Source organism: Gymnoscopelus braueri, assembly GCF_963280865.1.
Source record: "Gymnoscopelus braueri genome assembly, chromosome: 17".
Taxonomy (NCBI): domain Eukaryota; kingdom Metazoa; phylum Chordata; class Actinopteri; order Myctophiformes; family Myctophidae; genus Gymnoscopelus; species Gymnoscopelus braueri.
The window spans coordinates 32,318,379-32,343,301 of record NC_137617.1 but is presented as its reverse complement, the minus strand read 5'-3'; the positions used below and the strand labels follow the sequence as shown (position 1 = coordinate 32,343,301).

The 24,923-nt window shown below is 40.9% G+C and overlaps 1 protein-coding gene across 1 annotated transcript; it reads left to right on the top strand.

Annotated features, from left to right (window-relative positions):
* Positions 1-14,596: 14,596 nt before the first annotated feature.
* Positions 14,597-24,399, top strand: gsg1l2b (gsg1-like 2b; the record flags this gene model as incomplete). Its single annotated transcript, XM_080455061.1, has 5 exons — positions 14,597-14,906; positions 17,432-17,479; positions 19,805-19,957; positions 23,707-23,818; positions 24,099-24,399. The coding sequence occupies 5 exons, from the start codon at positions 14,597-14,599 to the stop codon at positions 24,397-24,399; spliced, it is 924 nt and encodes a 307-aa protein (XP_080311187.1).
* Between the last annotated feature and the right edge of the window lie 524 nt (positions 24,400-24,923).

Below are 24,923 nucleotides of genomic sequence, written 5' to 3'. Positions count from 1 at the left end.
AAAGATTTGCACAAATCTTCACGATTTTTCAAAAAACATTGCACTATGAGCTTGTATATCTGCTATTTTTGAATAGCCATAGTATAAGATAATGGTTAAAATCTAAAATGACAGATGCTTTCCCGTCTTAATGGGTTAAAGTCTACATTCCCGTTGATCCTAGAAGCACCATACACCTTTAAGACGTTTGTATCTCCTGTGAGCACCCGGACCCGGTAGTCCTTTGTGATTTTTCTCTGCAAAGATGAACCTTCATTGATCCCCAGAGTGAGATTCAGGTGTCATAGAGTACCAAACCAAGATAAATAAGAATAAAAATTGAAGTAAAGATAAAACACTGAGCCGCTGGCCCCGAGATATCTGCACTGAATCTCTGAATGAGAATGAATGAGCATATGTACACTGTACAGTCGAACAATAAATATTAATGTACGGTGAATATATGAATGAAGATGTATCTATCGCTAGACATCTATCGCCAGTGATGAATGAATATTATTTGCAGTCTATCAACAATAAGTATACAAGTCAATATATGCACAGTATCAACAACGAGTATGCAGCAGTGGTAAAAAGTAACTAAATACATTTACTCAAGTACTGTACTGAAGTACAATTTTGAGGTACTTTTACTTTAATGGAGTATTTCCAATGTTCAATACTTTTACTTCTACTCCACTACATCTCAGAGGAAAATATTGTACTTTTACTCCACTACAATTATTTGAAAACTTACTTACTTAGTTACTAGTTACTTTGCAGATATAAATGATTATATTATAAAACATACATTAACCACTTTAGCCATATTTTATACATAAGCTATTTGAAAATAGCGATGCGACGCGTTGTGAGCTTGTAGATGTGCTATTTTCAAACATTTTAGTACTTTTACTTTAGGTACTTTAAGTATATTTTGATGACAATACTTTTGTACTTTTACCCGAGTAACATGTAGAACACAGACCTTTTACTTGTAACAGTGTTTCTACATTTCTACATTGCAGTATTGATACTTTTACTTAAGTAGAAAATGTGAGTACTTTTTCCACCACTGTTATACAGGTGGAGATACATACTGTCTATCAACAATGGCCATTGGCTTTCTTTCTCCATTTCATAGGCTATCAGAAAACCCCTCCTATCAAACACTTTGCAATTTGACTCCTCTGTTCTTCTCTCAGACACATTGCATTATCTCTTTCACTTATCCTTCTTTGAAATCCAGGGGTGACTTACAGCCCAGCAAGCCCGGCCTATTATATAAGCAGCCTGCTGTGTGACTCTTGTTACTTTTTGGGGGCAGTGTGTTTGTGAAGGCCTTGATGGAGGGCCCAGACACACCTCCCCACTGACCTTGTTTGACTACGTGTAGACGATGCACTGAGATTCGGGGGTAATTAGAAAGTGACACTGCCAAGCAATGAAGGGCATTCATTCTCTCACAGGAATGCATATACACACACAAACATGGGCACGCGCGCGCGCACACACACACACACACACACCACACACACACACACACACGTACATTACAGGAATCCTTTCAAAATGTTCCTGTTGCAGATTATGGATTACCTGTTCAAAAAAGGCAATCTTTAGTTTTTGCCCCCTCCATTGACTTTCCATCCATTCCAACCTTGGCAGGTTCAGTTCAAGTCGAAATAAATTGTGAATTGAAAATTTCTTAGCCCATAACTTCCAAATATCTGAAACATGGTCCAGAGATGTAATTTGTTGTTTCTATTTATAAGGCATATATCATTGTGACAACCATGTCATCACCCATACACCCATGGTTTTCTTTTTCCACATGGTAATGTCTAGTTAAATACTAATGAGTTTAAAAGGACCACAGTTTTGGCCATATCTAGTAAAAAAAAATCCATTTTATAATGAGCATTAGTGAGGACCAATTATATAGGTTAAAAATGGCTGAGGTCGTCCTTTAAGTAAATAATTCAATTCAAAGTCAATTATGTTTGGCCAAACATAACTGCATAATTATTTAGTCATTGATGTTTGAATTTCATTTGTAAATCAACCTTTAAATACATTTTGAACGTGCATTTTCAAACTTTGAAGATGTAATAAAAATAACAAATAACTGCACAATAAAATGTGTTTGATTACCTATCTCAAGCAAGTTTCAAGTCTCTGCAAGTTGATTTTCATACTATAATGAAATTAATCCAATGGATTCATTGTAAAACAAACAAACCACAATATGCTTTGGACACTGTAAGTCATAGTCAATGGGCTAAACGTGCCTGAACACCAGTATGACACTTTATACGTTGTTCTTCAATTTGTTTTAAAACTGTGACAACTGTTCAACCTTTAAATAAGGACTTTACTTTTCAAGGTTTTGGGGCAGGATGCTAATATTTTTTACTGCCCTTGGGGAGACTGCGGGACGAAGCGACAACGCTGCACAAACCCACTTTATTGACCATAAACAAGCTGAAAATACCACCTAGACACCCTCTGCACTGAAGCGGTGCCATGGGAGCTGAAATATTAAAGGGGCTTCCTCATAATAAGTCAGGGCCTTCCCGACTTAATATGCTGACCACAGCTTTTCTCTTCCCAACCTGCTTGAGAAACAGCCAGATTGGAGTGGTGATCGTAACGCTGACAGAACCCAGACACTGGGAAGGCCAGCAAAGTGCTGACCGGGAAGAGAGAGTTAAAGCTGCATGGGGCACACTAGTGAAATGTCTGTCATCCCAATACCTAACCAAATGAGTGAGAAAGTGCGCTGGAGAGCGGTGCCTGATAACTCATATCTTGCCATTGGCTCTGTTGGGAATTGATGCATATCATTCAGTAACGCTTTTATCAAATATATCAAAGAATAGTGCCAATGCAAGCCAAGTTAGGTGATAAGCGCTCCATAGGAAGAAGGGATGTGAAAAGTGCCAAAACTTGCATATCGGTCTATGAAATTCTACCAGTCTACCAGCTGCTCGAAGACTGAGGATCCAAAAACACCTCCCATTTAGACAAAATAAATAGGTCAATGGGTGGTCCATGTGTAGCTCAATGGGTAGATTTTGGAGCTAATATTGCCAATAGCATTTAGTTTCCTTCCCTTCTAACTAACATCCACTGTTTAGCTGTAAGACAAGGTCTGGTCTGCCGGCATGCTCGCTAAAATCCCTACAGCTTATGAAGTTATTTAGATAGCATGTCGTTTAGATGGTAAAAACCTAGTCGATTTGAGTGGGCCGAGTAGGTTTTGGTGGCCAGAAATACCTGGTGCCGATCGTTCCGAGGTCGCCGGATTTGATCGGGGACGAATAGGTTTGGGGCCGACCGTTCTCGTATTCGTTTAGACAGATGGTAGGTTTGATGTTTACCTGGTTTCCTCGTTTCCTCGTTACTTTTTAGTACTTCACTTTTTTTCCTTTGCACTGTATACTTAACATGACCATTTACCCTGTTGTTTGTTGACTGGGGTTCATGCCATTAAGTCTGATCCTACATTTTATAAGTCGCTCTGGATAAGAATGCTTAATTTCTAAATTGTAATTTTGGTATTTGACTTTGAACTATCTAATTTAAACACTGTTTTGTCATACCATAAAAACACCCTGCATAATAAAACCATAATGGTTGTTTACCTATGGGCATGGTATGATATTCATCAACTTTGCCCCAACTCCTTTGAAACCAATTGGATCTCAGCAAACTTGCAGCAAAACAATCCCACAAAGAAGTAAAGTGACCCTAAGGGAATAACATTATTTTCAATTCCAATCAACTTAAAACATTCATTATTTTCAACAACTTCCATATCCCCAAAGGGAATGGCAGCAGGGCCAGTATAATTGAATTAGAACGATAAGATTGAATGCAGCAGTACCCAAACCCCTTGGTCATACATCTCAGTATGGGTCTAACTGAAGCACAACTAAAAGCTTATTGACCCTCCGCAGCTGCCATATTGGCCAATACCTCATCTGCCACATGACAACAACCAAATGTATCTCATGGACAATAAAGCTATGAAATATATGGAACCTGTCAATGCACAAGATGATCCATCTATGAAACATGAATTACATTACTACACAGCAAAGGATTCATCCAGTAACTTTTGTATAATTTTTTTCTCAGTTGCCATTGGAATTGGAAACTGGAAACTGGACAATTTGAAAGAGCTGTTCAATGCATGTTGTATGATTTATACATTTAAATACCCTATTGATCAAATATGGCCCTCCACATAATTCTGTTTCCTCTGAAGTAATATAGCAAATATATTTTCTTTTCTTCTCTTGTCTTTTTTCTTAGGTCTGAACACACCACATTGACGTTTGACAGTGTCAATGTCAAAAAGTTTGGGCGCCTCTGATCTCAATCATCAAACATCGAGCACCATCCTCTCAAATCTAAAATTTGTACTTCTCTAGTAAGTACTTTTTTTTTTCATTGCTTGACGGATGACTCTGGCTTATCTGCATTCTTCACATTAGCATATTCCTAAAGGTAATAAAATACCACAAGCCAACAACCGTCATTAGGCAACCAGCCATTAAGTCTTCTAAAGAGAAGCTACAGTCTGTCGTGAGGGACCACAACATCTAAACTGGGGTCCCACTTCTCTCCTCTCATAGCCTCACACTCAACTCGTCATATTCTGTAGCTGTATATTGGTCCCCAGTATAGAGTCCCTGAGGCTTAATCTCTTTAAGACCGGGATATGTGTCATTTTAAGATTTCTTTGGCTCTATAAAAATAGCAGATATACAAGCTCATAGCGCGGCACCGAGTGCCGCGCTATGAGATTGTAGATCTGCAATTTTTTTAGAAAAATCGTGAAAATGTGTGCAAATCTTTAGTTTGAATGTATATATACTTTTCTTTTTTTTTTCAAACTTATGTTGCTATATTTTCAATGGTTTTCAAACTTTTTTCCTGTCAAGGACCCCCAAAATAATATGTATTTGTCCGCGGACCCCCTCCCATCTTAAAAATATTTTGTTCCAGGGACCCCCAGAAGCAAAGATTTGAGTTCAAAAATGATTTGCACACATTTTCAAGATTTTTCTAAAAATAGCAGATCTACAAGCTCATAGCGCGGCACTCGGTGCCGCGCTATGAGCTTGTGTATCTGCTATTTTTATATAGCCAAAGAAATCTTAAAATGACACACAAATGCGTTCCCGGTCTTAAAGGCTTAATCTCTGCCCGCTGCACATCATCATTGTTCTTATGATCTCTCCTCTACACCAGCCTGGATTCGACTTTTCCCTCACAGCCCCTATGACTGTCCTTGCATTCCTGTTACCACCCCTATCTGCTGTGTAATTGCAGAATGTGCCCCGCCACCTGAGACTCTCTTTAACCTCCCTAAAACAAAACAACAGAGGAGAGAGATTAGATTCATCCCATCCACGAAAACCAACTCTTTGAAAACTAGGCCACAGAGCTGCCGGATATTTCTGCAACAGTGGGGGGAAAAAAATTGCATATTACCTCATGCTTACCTTTTTTTCAATCAAGTGATATGGATTATTATAGAAACCTAATCTAATGCAGTCCAACCATGTCTTTTTTCCCCTTCGTTATTCCAATATCTGGGTAACAGGGTAATTTGTAGCTGGAGGGTATTACTTCGTGCCACATAAAATTCTGCAAACAATATGGGTGAGCCATCTAAGGCCTATAGGCTCAATTATACAAGCGTTATTCTCCGCATACTGTACATCTCATGTTTTCTTAGGCCTTGGAAAATCAGTAAATATAGCATGTTTACAGATTTGATTAATGGTATGTGCCACACACTGGTGCTCCATAGGGCTGACTTGGGGCAGAACTAGAAGCAGTAAAGACTCCTTCAGCCTGGCCGAGAGGAAGAGAACATCAAGCATCTCCATTAATGGAGTTGTTAACGAGTCAGTGATGCACTCTGGATATCATTGTCATCCGTAAATCACATTTAAGAGAGGTGAGTTTCTTCCTCAGGTGTGTTTATGGGGGGGGGGTCGGGTCTGACATTCCTGCAATGGCAAACTGAAAAATGGCCTGTACTGTATATTGATGCCACAACTTTAAGATGCATACACATCTGTCAGATTTACACAGATGCACTTAAAACAGATACAGTACACACGCCCACATGTGCAGGCACACACGCACAGCATCACACACACATCGGTTCGCAAACATTTGGGGATATTGCATTAACTTCATTCGTTCATTAATTTGATATCCCCTAACCTAACTTCAACCAATCTAACCCTAACAGATACATGTCTAACCTTAACCCTTATGACAAAGTAGCCAAATTATGTACCAAATTAGACATGCATCCCCAATATACACGCGCGCACACAGACACACACGCAAACACAGAGTCATAAATTAAAGAAAGTAACACTCAACCCCATGCTCTAGCGCTCATACACATAAACTCTACCAACAAGCCGAACGACGCATTTTCCCAACCTTGAAAATTGTTGTCCATTTCGGCAAATGAGGTGCATTAGAGGTGTGTGAGTCATTACAGGGGAGCTCATAAATGCCATAATCAGCCAGCATGAGGTGTGAGTGGTCATAATCACTGGAGAGAAACATGGGAGCCATGAGACAGACTATGAGAGACTGTGGGGGTGATGATGATAATGATGAGAGGACGACTGCAATAGGAAGGGTCGGCCAACACATTGTCCCCGAGGGGAAGGAGTTCCAGATGCGATGAGGCGTGCCATTACAGTGCTCCCCCAGTTTCTGCCCTTGGCAGAGAAGGTAGGGGAGAGGTAGTAATGGTGTGGTGTGGCACATGCACAATTACGTGTGCATGCTTTAGAGTGATAGTTTACTGTGCACACCCAAACTATGTGTAGACTTAGACTTGGGACTGCAACTGTCACTACAGATCCCACAGTAAAAATGCTAATAAACAGCTTAAAAATCGTAAAAAAAATCGTCCACCGGGCTGTTGCTGACACAACTGATGAGACCGTTTTGTAATTAAAGCTTCTGCGCTGTATTGAACACACACACATATACATTGGTGCAACAATATGTAGTCTCTCTGGTAGCATTATCTCTGGTTGTGTGTGCGTGCGTGCGTGCGTGTGTGCGTGCGTGCGTGCGTGCGTGCGTGCGTGCGTGCGTGCGTGCGTGCGTGCGTGCGTGCGTGCGTGCGTGCGTGCAGAACAGGCAGAGTGAGAAAGAGACAAACAAAGACCAAAGACTCAACTTACTGGACTTAAGCCCTTTGAGTGTCTGCCAGGACCTCCCTCCTCCAGCTGTTTCTCTTCCTGTTCCCCTAGAGGCTCCACCTCAAGGCTTGGTGAGTGTGATGTCGGTGGCTTGTTTCCTTGGGATGTGTGACCCTAACCCTCCTAGAAGAAACAAAGAGGCAGACAGTACATTTTGATGAAAGGAAGGAGGGAATGATGCGGGCGGGAGTGACAGGAGGAGGACAGAGAGTCTTCAAGAAGTCAATCACATGCTGCCACAAATTAACATAATTTTTCCATGCGTCTTGTTTAGTAATAATATTTCACCATCTGTGGAAGGGTATTTTAATCAAACGAAAACACTAGGCAGTCTCTGGTAAATTTATAGCGGAGGTTTATTCCATGATTCCCATTTCCCATAACGGTGTTGAAGATAAGTGAATAATGAATGTAAAATGCAATCAACTTAATGAACTCTCTTATTTTCAAATGTCAAATCAACCTAATGTGCTTTTCTTCAAATTAGCCATTGAGAGGGGCTCACCAGGTAAGAATGCATTCCACATAAATAAGGCTAAAGTCCTTCCGGCAGCTGGCTCGGTTTCAAATCTAACCCGAGGGTCTTTGCTGCAAGTCACCATCAACTGATGCTTTTAATCAGACCCTCCAGAAAAACGCGGGCAAAAATCCTTGATTATGCGGGCTAAAACTCTTGATTATGCGGGCTAAAATTCTTGATTTTGCAATGAAATATTCGTTCTTTTTTGCAAATTTATGCGGTGAAATTGCGGGAACATGCAAAATATGCGGAAAGTTTGCAAAAAAATCGAAATATGTGAAAAGTTGCGAAATATGCAATGCGAAGCGCATATTATGCGATGCGCATATTATGCGATGCAATGCGGCCTTTTTGAAAAAAAATTACCCCCGCTTAATTATGCGCCATTTTGCTGATTATGCGGTCAATTCTGCGATCGCATAATCGCATTTTTCTGGAGGGTCTATTTAATACCTGGATATCACACCGCGCTGTGATAGGTTGGGTTTATGAATGGTCACTAAAGAGAGACTTCAGAGGTGTTTGTACGTCCTGGAAGTTGGCTCATGTCTCTTCCAAACTATCGCTGCTTTTCACTCGCTTCACTGCTGACGGAATGAAGCTGAACAAAACTAAACAATATATCACGTCCATTGTCCATCTTGAACGTCTGACCAACTTTCTGACCAATCACAGTAGCCGAACTAGTTCGGCTAGTCACAAGATCTTGTTGGCGCAGAACACCTGAAATCAGTTCTGAGACCACCCACCTGAAGCGATCTTCATCAGATCAAAAGCCCTGCCCTTTTTTATTAAAGAAACTTGCATTGATCCAAGTGTTGCTGAACCTCCTTCTCCTATGTCATGCAATGTCTAAATCCCAAGATGATGACCATCAAAGAGAATGAAAGAGTGTAAGCATTGACCACACAAGAAAAGACTCCCTGGATAAGGCAGTACATCTCTACTCACTGTGACAAAGGAGGCGTTTAAGTGTCAAAATGCAATGCATTCCTTTTTTTGGGAGGGGGGGGGGGCAAAACCCAACAACAACAAAAAAACATTTTAAAACCATTATCCGATATGCATCATTCTTAACATGAACTTGTGTCTGTTGTTGCGCCTCTCTCTCTTGCAAAAAGACAAATGCCTCAGATTTCCCATCTCTCTGCCTCTGTTATTGTATGACCTCATACATTCATTCATGCATCAGGCAAGATCAGAGATCCACCGTCAGCCCCATCAAGGTCATCAGTTGTTATGTAGATCTACAGCCCAGACTGTCCTTGGCATTTCGTCTTTGCCTCAGACAGAAATCAGTACAGTCAAGCTGCAGTCCCTGCATTCCCAGCAGGATATTAAATGGCACTCCAAGTGAGTCGAACAACATCCATTCCACACTTACAGGGGGGATATGTATTGATCCACTTTTATTATGACAGTGATGGAGTGTGAGTAACAGAGATCTCTTTACCTTTGTCTCTACCAGCCAGAGACTGACATCAGCTGCCCAGCTGGAAGCACAGCGTGTGCCTGGATAACACCTGCACGGTGCTGGCTAACTGGCCAGGGGAAAGTATAGCTTCAAAGCGTGCATCAGAGCCGTGTACACAGTGTCCACTGCAAGCAGCCCACATAGATATTGATTAGCTCCTCTGCCCTGTGGGAGCAAACTATACCGTGCACACGCCACCCACCCTGATCTCCCCAATCCCATCCAAGGGTGTTTGTGTCCTCTCCGTCTCCGTTGCAGTATATGAGTGTGAAAACGGAATGTTACAAATGCATGATTGAGGGCAGCCAGGCCCATTGCATACATCAGTGTATAACAATGTTAATGATTAACCATTAAACCTTTAATCGATAATAAGAGTTGTAATCAATTGATACTATCAGTAGTTTCATTTTGTTTTTATTTATTTATTTATTTTCATTATTAAGTCAGGCAATTTGCTAAAAATGTATTTAAGTTGTATATTTTTCACGTAAGCCTAGTGACCATTTTATTTATTCTATTTACCACGCTGCTGGGTAGCCTATATATAGCTTACGGTGTGTGAATCCTTTTACTTTATACTGCTATTGCACATATGAAAATAAGCCTCCTTTCTTATGAAAAACTGAATTCATTGTATTGGTAATTTCACGCAGCAGACATTCGTCCATTGTAAATAGTGCATTTTTGTGTTGTGAACGAATTTTGCAAACAAAAAGGGATTATGAAAATCTTTCAAAATGAGTAACCCTACACAAGTGATATTAACGGCGTGCAATATATCAATGTTATATCGATATCATGATTCATGAGTACTAGATGTCGTCTTATTTGGGATATCGTAATATTGCAATATGGCATGAGTGTTGTCTTTTCCTGGTTGACTTTTCGAGTTGTTCTACTGTTTGCATTTACCCACTTACAGTTATTATGTAGGCAATACTGATGATTATTTATCAAAGATCTCATCTTGTAAATATTTTCTGAAAGCACCAATAGTCAGCCCCTCAACATTATCACAATATCGATATCGACTTATATGGTCAACAATATTGTGATTTTAGATTTTGTCCATACAGTAACTATCACCCAGCCCTATGATTAATTTGTCACTTACAGAAGAGCATGTAATAGCTCAATTATACTTCGTTGTGCCACTGCCTCAACATTTTTCGGTAGAAAATCAGTTATTTTAGCTGAGTGTCACGGTCAGACAGTTGAAAAATCAGCTATTTTTGACAGCCAGACAATGGAGTATAAATTAGGCTTAAAAGAGTCTAAAGTGGAATGACTGCACTGCTGGCAGGGATAAAGAATCACAGATACAGTCCTCAAATGCGGTGTAGCTGTATGTGTGTGTGTGTGTGTGTGTGTGTGTGTGTGTGTGTGGGGGGGGGGGGTCAGAACAAGGGGAAAGAATGATGGCTTTGGTCTCACGGGTCCAACGTTTCCAATCCTTTGACATACGTACGTACACACACACACACACACACACACACACACACACACACACACACACACACACACACACACACACACACACACACACACACACACACACACACACACACACACACAGTATAGTTTCTCTCTCCCATCTCTCCCACACAGGCATGTGCACACACAGAAGCATACCCAAAGCATGTGACAGTCAGAGGAAATTAATGATGGAGATAAACGTGAGCCAATATCCTTACACGCGCGCGCACACACACGCACACGCACACACACACACACACACACACACACACACACACACACACACACACACACACACACACAGTGTTCAGACTGATAACACTAGACACAAAATATGTGAGGGGAGAGGCAGAAGGGAGACTGGATTGCGAGCTGGGTAGTGTAGTCATTAAGCTTCACATTAAGATTGAACTCTTGTGAACTACAGCATGTTTACAATTGATCAATTCTACTGTGGCCTATATAGTGGCCACAGTACACAACAACACCCAAAAGGCTACAGATAAGGGCTGTAGCTGGCCTAATTAACTTTATTTGTGAATGAAACCCAATTAATGTTCTTTGTCAACAGTAAAAAAAACAAAATTCAATTAAAAAATATCGTATCGAGGGTCGACAAATGTAAACAACCTGAACTCCCTCCATGATGATGTAGAGTTGAGGGGCAACCTCTAGACACTCAGGAAGAGAGAGAGACAAAAAGAAGAGGGGGCTGAAAGAGAGAGAGAGGGGACCCCAATCAGACTGCTTGTCATGTCTGGCCCCTGCAGTAGCCTAGTTGAATCGAGAATCGTTTATTTTGAAAAAATCGATAAAAATCGGAATCGTGACCCCAAGAATCGGAATCGAATCGATTTGTGAGATAGCAGACGATTCACAGCCCTAACCCAAACCTCTACCAAAGTGGTCTTACCCTTTAAGTACAGTACTTAAGTAAATGTACTTAGTTACTTTCCACCACTGCCTGTGAGTAAGGAGAATATCCCAACCCAGGAAGATGTGGATAAGTGGCCTCATCTACATGATGTGCAAATCCCATGAATTGAGGCAGACATAGGTCTCTTGATTGGGACTGATGTTGCAAAGGCTTTGGAACCAGAGGAGGTAATCCGCAGTGTTAAGGATGGACCTTATGCAGTACGCACAGCTTTGGGATGGACCATAAATGGACCACTGCATGGTCCAAAGACTGGATACCCACGAATCCTGACCAATCGGATCTCTGTCGCTAGACTGGAAGAATTGTGGAGTCAACAATTTAAGTATGATTTTCCTGAGACTGCTCAAGGAGAGCAGCTGGAAATGTCGAAGGAAGATAAGATGTTTATGGATTATGGATAAGTTGTTTATTTGTTTTCAATCAACAAAACTTGAGAATGGCCACTATTCTATTGCTTAACATTGAAGAATACTGATAAATGCCCAACAACAGAGCTTTAGCAGAACAGCGGGTGCTTAACATAAAGAAAAAGCTTAAGAGGGATCAGTCATTCCAAGAAGACTATGTCAGATTCATGGAAGATATGATCAAAATGATGCAGTATCTGTGTCCTTGCTTACTGTAAGTCGCTCTGGATTAAGACCGTCTGCTATTGCCTAAACAACTGTAAACTGTAAACTGTAACTGTAAACAAGGGCTATGCTGTGAAAGTCCCAGATGAAGAGTTAAGCCACTGTGATGGAAAAGTGTGGTTTATCCCACATCACGGCGTATATCACCCCAAAAAAACACAAAATACGGGTGGTATTCGACAGTTGTGCTTCGTATGGGAACCACGCTTAACGAAGAACTAGGCTACTGCAGGGGCCAGACATGACAAGCAGTCTGATTGGGGTCCTAACAAGGTTCCGCCAAGAACAGGTGGCTATCATGGCTGCTGTGGAAGCTACAGTATACTGCATATGTTCCACCAGGTTAAGGTCCCACCAGAAAATGCTGACCTGCTTAGGTTCTTGTGGTGGCCAGAAGGTGACGTCTCACAGGCGCTGCAGGAGCACAGGATGGAGGTACACTTGTTTTGGTGCCACTTCCTCACCAAGCTGTGTGACCCTAGCCTCGCGTAGCCAGACTCTATCACTGCGTGGATATGAGTCTGGTGCTTCCATGAGGAAGTTTTTTTTCCCCAAGGGGGCGGGATCAAAACAATGGCCCTCGACGCAATTGGTTAGACCTACAACCAACTACCAATTACAGTCTCCCATATTCGAATACTGGGCCCTGATTGGTCACCCACGTCTTCTGGAGCAGGAAATGGATTCTCTATGGAGCGGTGCCAGACCCAAATCGCAGAGTGCAATTTTTTTTTGCACTCGCATATTCGTCTGGTCCCAGCAGGCTAGTGTGACCCCCCTATTTTTGATAAGTTGTAATTGTGTCCATATTAGAAAGCAATTAGGGGCCGGGTATGTGGAAGCCAAACCACAGAGATAACATTTCATATTGATATTCATAATTCATAATGTGTATTGAGTAAAAATGCTATAAAACCTAAATAATTGAAGAAGATAAATAATTTCTAAACTTTTATTTATTTTTATTTTTTAACTTCTTAAACTGGGATGCACTAGGGTTTACCCCTAGAAGAATGGAGTTTATAAAAGACAAGCCATTTTATTACTAGGGAGCATCTTGTTTTTGTCTTTAGATTTTACAAAACATGGATAGCTGATAGCAGAACCGGAAAGCTGAACAGAATTGGCCAGTTTGTGCCAGAAAATAAATATTGCACCACATTGTATCTGAATACACAACCCTTTAACTCTAGATTAGTTTATACTCCAACACAGAATATATCTTTATTCATAGTTTATATTGGAAATTAAAGGTCTCAAAACCATAGGCTACAATCCAAGGGGAACCACCCGGTGTCTGATAAAGGTGAAGGAATGACCCAATGAATGAATGACAAGTTGAACTGCTAAGAAAATAAGTTTTTACAAAAGTAAATATGCATGTATTGACATAAGATGTATACCTGATAATTAGTATACAGTTTTCTTACCGTCTTCATCTCACCTTTGAAAACCTGTGGAATATTATTTTTTGTTTTTTGAGAAGTAAAACTTCATGTACATTTTTTACAAACGTCTGGAGTGAATTATTTTTTTGGGGGAAATATTAAGCAAACAGAGCAAACGAGTAAGTCACATGCTTCCAGTGGACAATTTAAGCCTCTACAACTACTTCTTAAAAGTTGTCTTTGGGGAATTATTTTGAAAAACGTGAATTTGAAGTTTTGGGAGATTTTTTTGAAAATCTTTTGAAATACTAATAATAAAAAACCAAACGTATAGGAAACAAAAAAATAAGGGGACATTTACTCGCGACCCACAAAAATCATTTCGCGACCCACAAATGGGTCCCGACTCCCAAACCACTGTTTGGGAAACCAGCCTACAAAATGAGAGACCCAGCAGCAGGAGCATAAATATCTTAGGAACGCACAGCAGCAGCAGCAGCAGCCAGAGGATGCGCCGAGGTAATTAGGCGCGGATACATCCATGGAAAGCCCAGGATAATGAGGATTTGAGGAGAGGTCGCCAAATAGGCTGCCACTGTCTTATTGAATTTCTTACTCTAAGATATCATAAATTCATTAAAAAATATATTTTCTAAATGAAAATGGGCAAAATAAAGGGTGTGCATCGTGTAGGCATGGGTAAAGAACATGATGATGTATTTTGGTCTGTCTCTGTGCTTTTGCCTGGGAGATATTGCATTTCACAAAAAATGCAATCTGTAATTTATTGACGGTCCCTAAAAGAAATTCGAATACCCAACTGAGCGAGAAGAATATCCAACCTTAAACCAACTTCACCCACGGTTCAGGATTTAGCGTGGTGGTGGTGGTTCTGCTGCCACTTTTTTTCTTCTGATCGCTAGTTATCATGGGGATCGACCGGCGACGGAGAGCTTCCATGGCTCTTACCTTGAACTTCCTCGCCCTGTTCCTCGCCGTGTCGGCGCTGACCACCAGCTACTGGTGCGAGGGCACGCGGAAAGTGGCGAAGCCGTTCTGCACGGGGCCGTCCAGCGACGGCGGCCCCGGGAAGACCTACTGCATCAGGTACAACCGCTCCAACGTCAACAACACGCGGCTGGTCCAGTACATCGTGGAGACGGGCGAGGACAAGTACCTGATGAGGAAGTTTCACACCGGCATCTGGTTCTCCTGCGAGCAGAACGTCAACATGAGCGGTGAGTTTGATGTTGTTACGACGCACCTGGTGCTGATGAGGGAACTTTGAGCGCGTGATGGGAACCTCATCAACAGCCAGAGAGGCGCCACATACGCGCGTCTTCTCTGGTTTTGGCGTCCTTTCTGTTATTCAGAATTTTAATGGTTTGTCCTTTTAAGTTAACATGAACATGGCTTTTTCTTGTTTGTCTCTTCAGTTTTTACACGTTAAAAACGTTTTTTTTTTGTGCGTAATTTATCATTGTATGCCTTGTTTTGACCGATGCGATGATGAAGCAGTTTTTGTTTTGTATAGCCCACTGCTCTCTATTATTATTTGCCCCAAAAACAATAAGCACTAGGGCTGGGACTTGTTACTCCATATATGAATGTGAAGCTACAGTATAGCTGCTATTGGACAGTGGTGGAAAAAGTATTCACATTTTTTTACTTGAGTAAAAGTATATATCGATACTGCAATGTTGAAATACTCTGTTACAAGTAAAAGTCGGGAATTCAAAATTGGAATTGTATTGGTATCAAAATGTACTTAAAGTACCAAAAGTAGAAAGTACTCATTATGCAGAATGTCACGTTTTCACAAGTTTTCAAATGTATAAAAGCATTGTGAGCTTGTAGATCAGCTATTTTCAAATGGTCGAAATGTTTACAGGGCTGAATGCGGTTAATGTATGTTTTGTAATAATAATTAAAATCTACAATGTAACTAGTAACTAAAGTTTTCAAATAATTATAGTGAAGTAAAAAGTACAATATTTGCCTCCACTATAGTGGAGTAGAAGTAAAAGTACTGAAAATTGGAAATACCCCAGTAAAGTAAAAAATACCAAAAGATTGTACTTAAGTACAGTACTTGAGTAAATGTACTTAGTTACTTTACACCACTGGTTACGACGCACCTTTTACGCAACTTTTAAAACGGTTTATTTTTTGGGTGCGTAATTTATCATTTATATGCCTTTTGTCCGATACATGATGAAGCACTTTTTATTTTGTAAGCCTACTGCTCTATTATTTGACCCCCAAAAAGGGGCAGGGCTGGGACTTGCTGCTATTGGACAGTGGTGGAAAAGTACTCAATTTATTTTACTTAAGTAAAAATATCAATACTGCAATGTAGAAATCAAAATTGACTTGAGTAAAAGTGCAGAAAGTATTGGTATCAAAATGTACTTAAAGTACCAAAACTAGAAAGTACTCATTATGCAGAATGTCCCGTTTTCACTAGTTTTCAAATGTATAAAATGTATAAAAAATCTTTTGAAAATAGCAAATCTACAACTCTTCGCGATGCGACACATTGTGAGCTTGTAGATCTGCTATTTTCAAATGGTCGAAATGTATATAGGGCTGAATGTGGTTGATGTATGTTTTGTAATAATAATCAATTATTTGAAAACTTAGTTAGCCTACTAGTTACTTTGTAGATTTTGTAGTGTAGTAAAAGTACAATATTTGCCTCTGAGATGTAGTGGAGTAAAAGTACTGAAAATTGGAATTACCCCAGTAAAGTAAAAATACCTCAAAATTCTAGTTAAGTACAGTATTTGAGTAAATGTACTTAGTTACTTTACACCACTGGTTATGACGCACCTGGTGCTGATGGAACTTTGACTGAGCGTGTGATGGGAACCAAAACTGCTCGAGAGGAGAGGCGCGCCACATATACGCGTTTCTTCTCTGGTTTTGGCATCCTTTTTGTCATTCAGAATGTTAGGTTTGTCCTTTTTAAGTTAACATGAACATGGCTTGTTTTGTTTGTCTCTTCAGTTCTTACACTTTTAAAAAGGTAGATTTTTTTCGTGTGTAATATCATTATATGCCTTTTTTTTGTCTGATGCAATGATGAAGCACTTTTAGTTTTGTAGCCTTTACTGTTTTTTTAATATTGAATACTTTACAGTGGTACGATTATACAATGGTTCTAAAAGGATAACACAAAAAGCCCTAAGGGTGTCTTTCCATTGTGGTCCTGTGTATTCAATTCATCGAGAGCACTTATTATTATTTGACCCCAAAAAAAAGTGGGTAGGGCTGGGACTTGTTACTCCATATGAATGTGAAGCTATTGGAATATTTAGGGATTCCACATAAGCCAGCTGAGCTGAGACATGCATGCATGGTCCCCTGAACATATCTGCTGTTTGTCACTAGAATGCTCAAATCTGATCGTAAGAATACCGTTACCAGTGATAGGCTATCCAACATGATATTGACCAGATAAAACTGTTGCATACCGGATTTAAGGCAGGATGTTTAGAGATGTTGGGGAGGCCTGAGGCAAGTGTTGCATAAATTGATGAAATTGTGAAAAATAATACACATTTAAGCACATTTAAGCCGTATACCGTGGGTTGAGAGTGCATGCAATGGGCTATGCCTCTCACACCGGAAATTGATGGAACATACTGCTGCAGATCACATACTGTACCACTGAGACAAGTATATTGCAGTATTAAGTGATGCCACACACGGTGTCAATTGAAAGAGTGTGCAGTTTGACAAAATGTGCAATCTCTTTCAGGTGAACACTGCAGAAGTTTCCTGTATGTTGCACCTGAAAATGAAAGAGGTAAGCCTGGGTAACAAACAGCAACGTCGTTTTATTGCATTGACATAGTACATGTTTGATCCCATGCCACCCCATCCTCATGCTTCTGAGACAGGCACCACAGAAGTTTCAGCCCAGGTTTCTCATCATCACTCATTCCTCAGCATCAGGCAATACAACCAGAGTATACATATTCAATTCAATTCAATTCAATTCAAACTTTATTCCAGACACACAGGGGGTCCATAGGGCATACATATAAAAACATCATACAATACATAGAGGCTGGCTCTCCAGTGTTTCCGCAGCCTGGACAAGTACCGGAGGCAGCTCTTCCCAGGATTGACTATATCCTCAATAATACTGTTCCGGGACTCATCCAGGCGGGACATGAAACCATACATGGAGTGTCTTAAAAGAGCCTCACAAGTGTGGATACCACAAGTCACAAATAAGTGACTGGCTCTATGCCATCTAGGGACCTTAAGTAGAATCCTCAGGGCATCATTGTATGCCACCTTAAGCCTTCGCATACTATCCTTCTTGTATATGCACCACAAGAAGGCTGTATAATATACATACATATGAATGGCAAGGATATCAAATTCAAACAATTTTCAAAGGCATCATAGTGTCTTACACCTTCCATAAAACCTCAGCATTAATGATGGGAGGCTGAAATGTGTCACCATTAGGCCTATATACTGTACACCGAAGATCACGCCACATGGGTTGTTCGGTGTTGTGTTGAAGGCTATAGTGACACATCTGAAAGCATCCAATTACTCCTTCCCCAAGCAATGTATTACCTGCCCACGAGGAAGATATATCATCTCATATACTGCAAGTCATGGTTGTATACAGGCTTATTAAATCACATTCTATTTGGTATCTCGACAGCAGCCAATATGCTTGACACGGGCAAGTATATGTCACATAAAATTGGATCGTCAATCACACAATCACTTAATCAATCAAACAAAGGGGCAGTCGATTAAAAAAAAAGAAAATCAATTTTTCCAATGGTCTCATGTCCATCGTGTGTGGGAGGGGAGGCTTGTGTCAGACATCCTCTAATTGCAGTGCTCCTCCTGTTGTCGGTGGCAGTGGCACACCGTCTCTCCCTTATCCTCACGCTCTCTCCATGTCTGATTCAGTCGTCACACAAAAGACTTCCTTACAATCTTTTGTAAGGGCCAGGCGCTTGCACTGGAATGAAATGAGATCTATTGTAACACTGACACAACAACAGGTGGATGTATTGTCACTCAATCTCATTCGCTGTGGTGAATGACGTGATTGTGGGTTATTCAATTGAGAGCTCTAGTCCGCGGTCAGTGTCTCTACTTGAGGAGATGTTGTTATGTGAAAGGGATGTGAATATAGATTGCAGCATTTTCTGATATAATATGCAGATATACAGGTGTAACATTTGTTATTAGAGGAAAATAATATGATCAATACTTGGGAAAAGTATGACATTATACTTCTTAGGACATTTAAGTCTATTCATTACATTAATAATGTCTTATTTTAATTGTAAAACGTTCTGAAAGGATTCTTTTTATATTAAATCCAGTTTAGAACAGGTTTTGTTCTTTATTTTGCTATGGATATTAATGTATAATGAATAGCTAGTTTTGACTAACAGCCATTTTACATTAGTCAACCGTGATAAATTAAGTACATAAAAGCTACCCGCCCCAGGGAAAGGGTGTATACAGTATGCAATTTGTGTAAATTGGGTTTTCATATACAGTATTTCTTCAGGCCCGTCGCCTCGCCTGTCATTCCAGCAGGGTGATGTGCAGAGCTAAGCCATGGCCAGTAATATGTCTCTAGCAGATAATGTATCCTTTCCCTGACAGTGAAGGTTAATGATATGGGTGAGTGGGTCACTGGTCCAATCCTCCTCAGCTCACCCCCTCAGCCTCCTCCTTTTCTATCCTTGTCACTCCTACCCATAACAAACTCCCCCCGCCCGCCACGCGCTCACCCCAACCCTCTCTGACTTGCCCATATTTTTTCTCTCCATCCCCCTTCCCCCACACTGTGTCCATGTTTCCTCTGCTACCGTTTACTTAACCGTATGAACCTTAGCGTCGCTATTCTGGGGCCTGCGTCACGTTGTGAGCTTGTAGATTGGCTATTTTCGGGGAAAAGGGAGGGGACCAAGTACAGAGCCCTGGGGGACCCCAGTCAACTAAGTATTATAGGCTATACGGTTTAAGTAACCATGTGCCCTACATCACCCCCCCCCCTACAAACACACATACAAAAAAAAACTATGCTTTCGTGTGCCTCACTCCTATTTCTTCATCGTTGCCATTTCATCTCTCTTTGCAGGAGTGCTTTGGCTGTGCATCGTGGCGGAGTGCCTGTACATTCTCCTGTTGGGCACTGGGGGCATCCTCATGTCTATAGAAGTGTGTCACTTTGGCAATGTCATCAATGGACTGAAGCTCAACGCCTTCGCTGCCATTTTCACTGTCCTCTCAGGTATACAGCCGCCGTCACTCTCCACAATGAAACATTGAGTTTGCAATGGGACGGAGGTCAGTTCCCTGTCATAACTAACAAGATTATTTAACACTGACTCAGTGTTAAATTTTCCATGCTACCGGCCTTACAGCCCACCCAACAACTTTGGTAACGGGTTTGGGGTGTCCCCCTTTTGTCGAGGAAATCACAGTGACCCCTCTAATCTGGTGTGTGAAAATAAAAATATATATAAATGTTTATTATTTATGTTCCTCACATTATCTAATCTAGTCTGGCCAAATATTACAAAGCCCCTGCAATTATAAATGTTGCTTTTTAAGAAGGTACTAAACTCCTAAATTGGCCCAGCATGTTGTCTTATCACCATGGCTTTATCCTGCCCATAAAATGTTTGTTTCTAATGGTTGGAAATGGATTATAGAGGGGAGTACATCCCATTGTAATGAGCTCCGAAGGAACAGTAGAAGAGAGAGTCACGCAAAATGTATTAAAGCTATTCATCACAGACAACTACAAAGAGGAGAAATATTAAGATGTAGTATGAGGGTATTAGTAGTGTGTGTGTGTGTGTGTGTGTGTGTGTGTGTGTGTGTGTGTGTGTGTGTGTGTGTGTGTGTGTGTGTGTGTGTGTGTGTGTGTGTGTGTGTGTGTGTGTGTGTGTGTGTGTGTGTGTGTGTGTGTTTGTTTGTTGTGGGGGCTTTGGCTTCAACCCAATAACTTTGTAGAGCATAAACTGTCTTTGTGGGTAATTACATTTACTATCTCCATAAAAGCAGCAATTTCCCCAACCCTTCACTGACTCATTGTGCTGCAAGTGGACAAAAATGTACTGTAACTGATCGTTGTAATGTTTTCAAACCCAACAAGACGATGTGGTATTGAATCTGAAGAAAGCGGTATGTCAAGGAATCTTGCTTTTGTTGTACAGTGCAATGCAAGTTTTTGTATTCTGCACCGTAGGCTGGCATGGCCATTTTCATTTGGGCAAACATGTTGGGTGCAAATACTAATTAAATAAAGGAGACATCAAGTTGTTACAAATGAAAAGTTTTATTGAATAAAAGAGAAAACATTTAGACGATTAGAATCCGCTAACATATCCCCGGAGTCTAGACGCTGGTGGTGGCAGTGCAGATGAGCCTCCTTCCTTTTCAACTCTAGACGATTGAGACAAGGTGGAGTTGGTGATGGAGGTGGGTTGGTCGTTGCTTGCTGAAAACAGAATGACAGGGTCAGAGGCAGTGATATTTAAAGGCGGAGCCAATCGCCTGATTGGCTGACTGCAGATTGGCTAGAAGTGCTCACACTTCAAGCTGTGAATGACAGGCTGTTAGTGAAGCATCCCCAGCAATGAAGATGAAAGTGTGAGAGAGAGAGATCTTCCTTATTGAACTTATGCTTAGAGCTACATTATAATGTTAGTCCAATTAAAATTGGAACCAGATTCTACCAAATATCTCACTTATTTAAGTGAGATATTGTTGAAACGCCTAGCACATGAATATTTCTTTGCCAGTTGGGCTGGAAAGCATGAATAAGAGAGAGAATAGATTAAAGATTGTTTTAGATAGGCAATAGACACTATTGTGATAAAAGTCAGTTTTGTTCTGTTCTGTTCTTAAAAAATAAGGCCATTTGACCTCTCCTAATGTGAGTTGCCCGAACCACACATTTATTGATTTTATATGCAGCAACGTGACTTTTCTGTGACGTTCATATAGTTTACGCGTGGCAGAACATGGCTAAGCTTGGCGGAAAAGGATTTGTTCTACATGTGCAAACACAAAGCTGCCTTTGATTTGCATAACATTAAGTGATAATATAATCTTGGGGAAAAAAACAAGTGTTGTTAGGGATGATGGGAGATAGGGAATTTAGGTGTTTCATGATGCTGCTGTTTTTCAGACTAGAGATTTTCGGGGATTAGGGCATACTCCTGGTTCATTAGGCTACATGTGATGAAAAGTCCAATGTGAAGAGATCCCTTGCTTCAGTTGTCAAATACTAACATGTAACTAACTAAACCATTAAGAACACTAACACACAAAGATAATTGGAGATGAATGAGAGGAGAGTGAACCTGACAAGAGCTATAGGAGACTGTGGTATTCTTAGAAAGAAAGTTGGACCAAATCTAAAAAAAGGGGACAACAGTGTAATGATGATTGATAGCAGGAAAGACAGAGAAATAGAGAATAAGAGAGCAGAACTTGAGGTTGCAACACTCCTAGGTTAGTTGTTAGTTAGTTAATCCATAGGGTGAAGTTGACCCCTATAGTAACTTAACACTATTACAAGTTTCACAATAGTATACATTACAATTGTTTGCATGGTACTGTATATAAATGTATATACGATCAACACATAGTGATGGCAATATGGGATGATCCTAATACAGACCAAAGAGAAAAGTCCCCCCCCCCCCAAACAAATTTTCACAATTGCAAATAAATGGAGTGAAGCTGACAATGGTATCGGGTGATGGAAGTATGTCTGCTTTAATGCAGTACAATATGAATCACTTTACCCATTATAAATTATTGTTTTCTGTTTTCTGTTTTCTCATTTGACCGCATTTTGAAAATGATGGATTACGTCGATGGCGCCAACAGCGGCGGTATCCTTCCACTTAATCTAGTATTGAATTATTGTTGCACTAGAGCACTATAGACGTTTTCACTCAGCAAAGTCTTTGCCTTTTCTCACCTGAAGCTGATTGACAGCAGTGCTGTTCTTGTCCACAATGTCCAGGGTATAGGACACATAAATCCATGCAGCCTTGGTCTGGCTAGATGATGCGTGCTTGTCGATAAGGATGTCTGGACACGATTCAGCGATGTTAGGAGGGGTTTTGTATCAAGGGGTGTCTCTTAGACAGCTGACATTGAGTCTGATTCACTCTCAACATGCATACAAACCTCAGCGCACACAAACATGTTCCAAATGGCCTTGAGGACAATTAGAATTGATTGTCCTCAAGGCAAGGAAATGCAAGTTTACTTTGTGTAGCATATTACACACACAAAGGCAATTTAAAGTTCATTACATAAGGCTTGGCTCATGGTTCTTTCATCTAAGTGCACATGTGTGTACAGTATATGTAAGTTTGCCATTTGGTGTGTGTTTGTGGGTTGGTGGGTGTAGGTCCCTTTTGCCGGGGTGCAATGCTCATGGGACGGCTAAGCGTGCAGGAACTTATTTGACCAGGAGCACGCGCAGGCACACGCATAGATTTAAAACGACTTTAAATTCACACCTCAACAAAGTTTACAAAGGCTCCTGACTCACACCAGGTACATTAACATAGGAATGAGCCTAGATGCATATCAATTGTAAATTGTGTGACCTGTAGTGTCGGTGTTAGGCGACGTGTGCGTCACGTCATTAAAATACAGTGCATGCACATCCCAAATGAGCATAGCAACACTGGTCCCTTGGCTTATGAAACTTTCATTACAGCATCTTGACAAACCTGATTACTTTTCCCCATTCATTTACCTTGGTTAAATTAACAAACAGCAGACGTGTCATATCATAAAAAACAATAATAATACAGGTGGGTTCATTACAGTGGAGTTTGGTTCACTGATAACATTATATTGCCACCAAGTGGTGAAAGCAGGAAAGTGCACTGAGTTCAGTTTTTCTTATGTCTCTGTTTCACATTGTGAGGATTTCAGTGTCTGATGAGAGTTATGGATGCATTATCTGTATCAGTAAATCAGTGTTGCCTCTCTGTCTGTCAGGCTTGCTAGGTATGGTGGCCCATATGATGTACACGACAGCCTTTCAGCTGACAGTCCATCTGGGCCCAGAGGACTGGAAGCCTCAGACATGGGACTACAGCTGGTCATACATGTAAGTAAGCCCACACACTGTGTTTCTCCAATCTGGAATCATAATTGTTGATTCATTTTACTATCCTTTTAGAAATGACTAATTACATACCTGTGACATAATGCTACAAAAAAAAATCGATGCATGAATCTGAATGAATAAAAGTATAACTTGATCATACAATTGCAGTATACACAACTAAACAAGCTCTAAGCTGTCTTTTGGTACTATATAAATAAAGTTTTCTGTTGCTGATATTACAAGGGGTGTCAATAAAAAATATCTTGCCTCTCTCCTTCAGTTTGGCGTGGTGTTCCTTTACAGCCTGCATGGCATCCTCGGTCACCACCATCAACCGCTACACAAAGACCATCCTGGAGTTCAAGCACAAGCGCCGGAACATGGAGAAGAACCTAAAGATTAAGCAGAAGCTGCTTGAGCTCGACTCCCCAGAGCAGGTGTGGGACATGTACATCAGCTCCGTCCCCAGCACTGCAGAGGAGCTGCTGGACCTGTCCTCCAGCAGCCGCAAGCTCTCCAACGCCTCTGTCTTCCTGGACCTCAATGACCTGCCTGACACCCAGGGAGAGGAGTACTGTTAAGAATGGGACCGTGGACAGACGACCGTGTATTTTGATCGCCGAGCACTAAGCTGTGACCCAAGCCTCCTTGTCAGCAGGCCTCACCTTGTACCTCTTCCTGATCATTATGGAGATGAGCACTGCTGAGGGGGGTTCGAGCTCGGACCTCTGATCGTTGGCTGTCCTTAACCCAGTGTTGTTGTTGTTTTTTATTTTGTTAAGGACAGAAACTGAGGAGGAAACCAGATTCCCATCGCTTCCCTTAGCTAAGAGTCAACAGAGCACAGCGGAGAGGAATCCAACACACTGACTCAGAGTCAGCTCCATAGTCTGCTGCAGAGAGGGCATGCACGCCAGGTCGAACAGTAGAAGGCCTGTCTTTGTGTACTGTACTCCCATTCCACCTCAGTTCCAAATGCTCCAAACTTCACCTACGAAAGGTTGCACACTCTAATGACTCAAGTCTCTTGCGTAACTACCTGTTTTGTATTGTAAAGATTTAAGGATTCAAAGAGAATGTACAGTATAATGATGCTAAGGTTTGT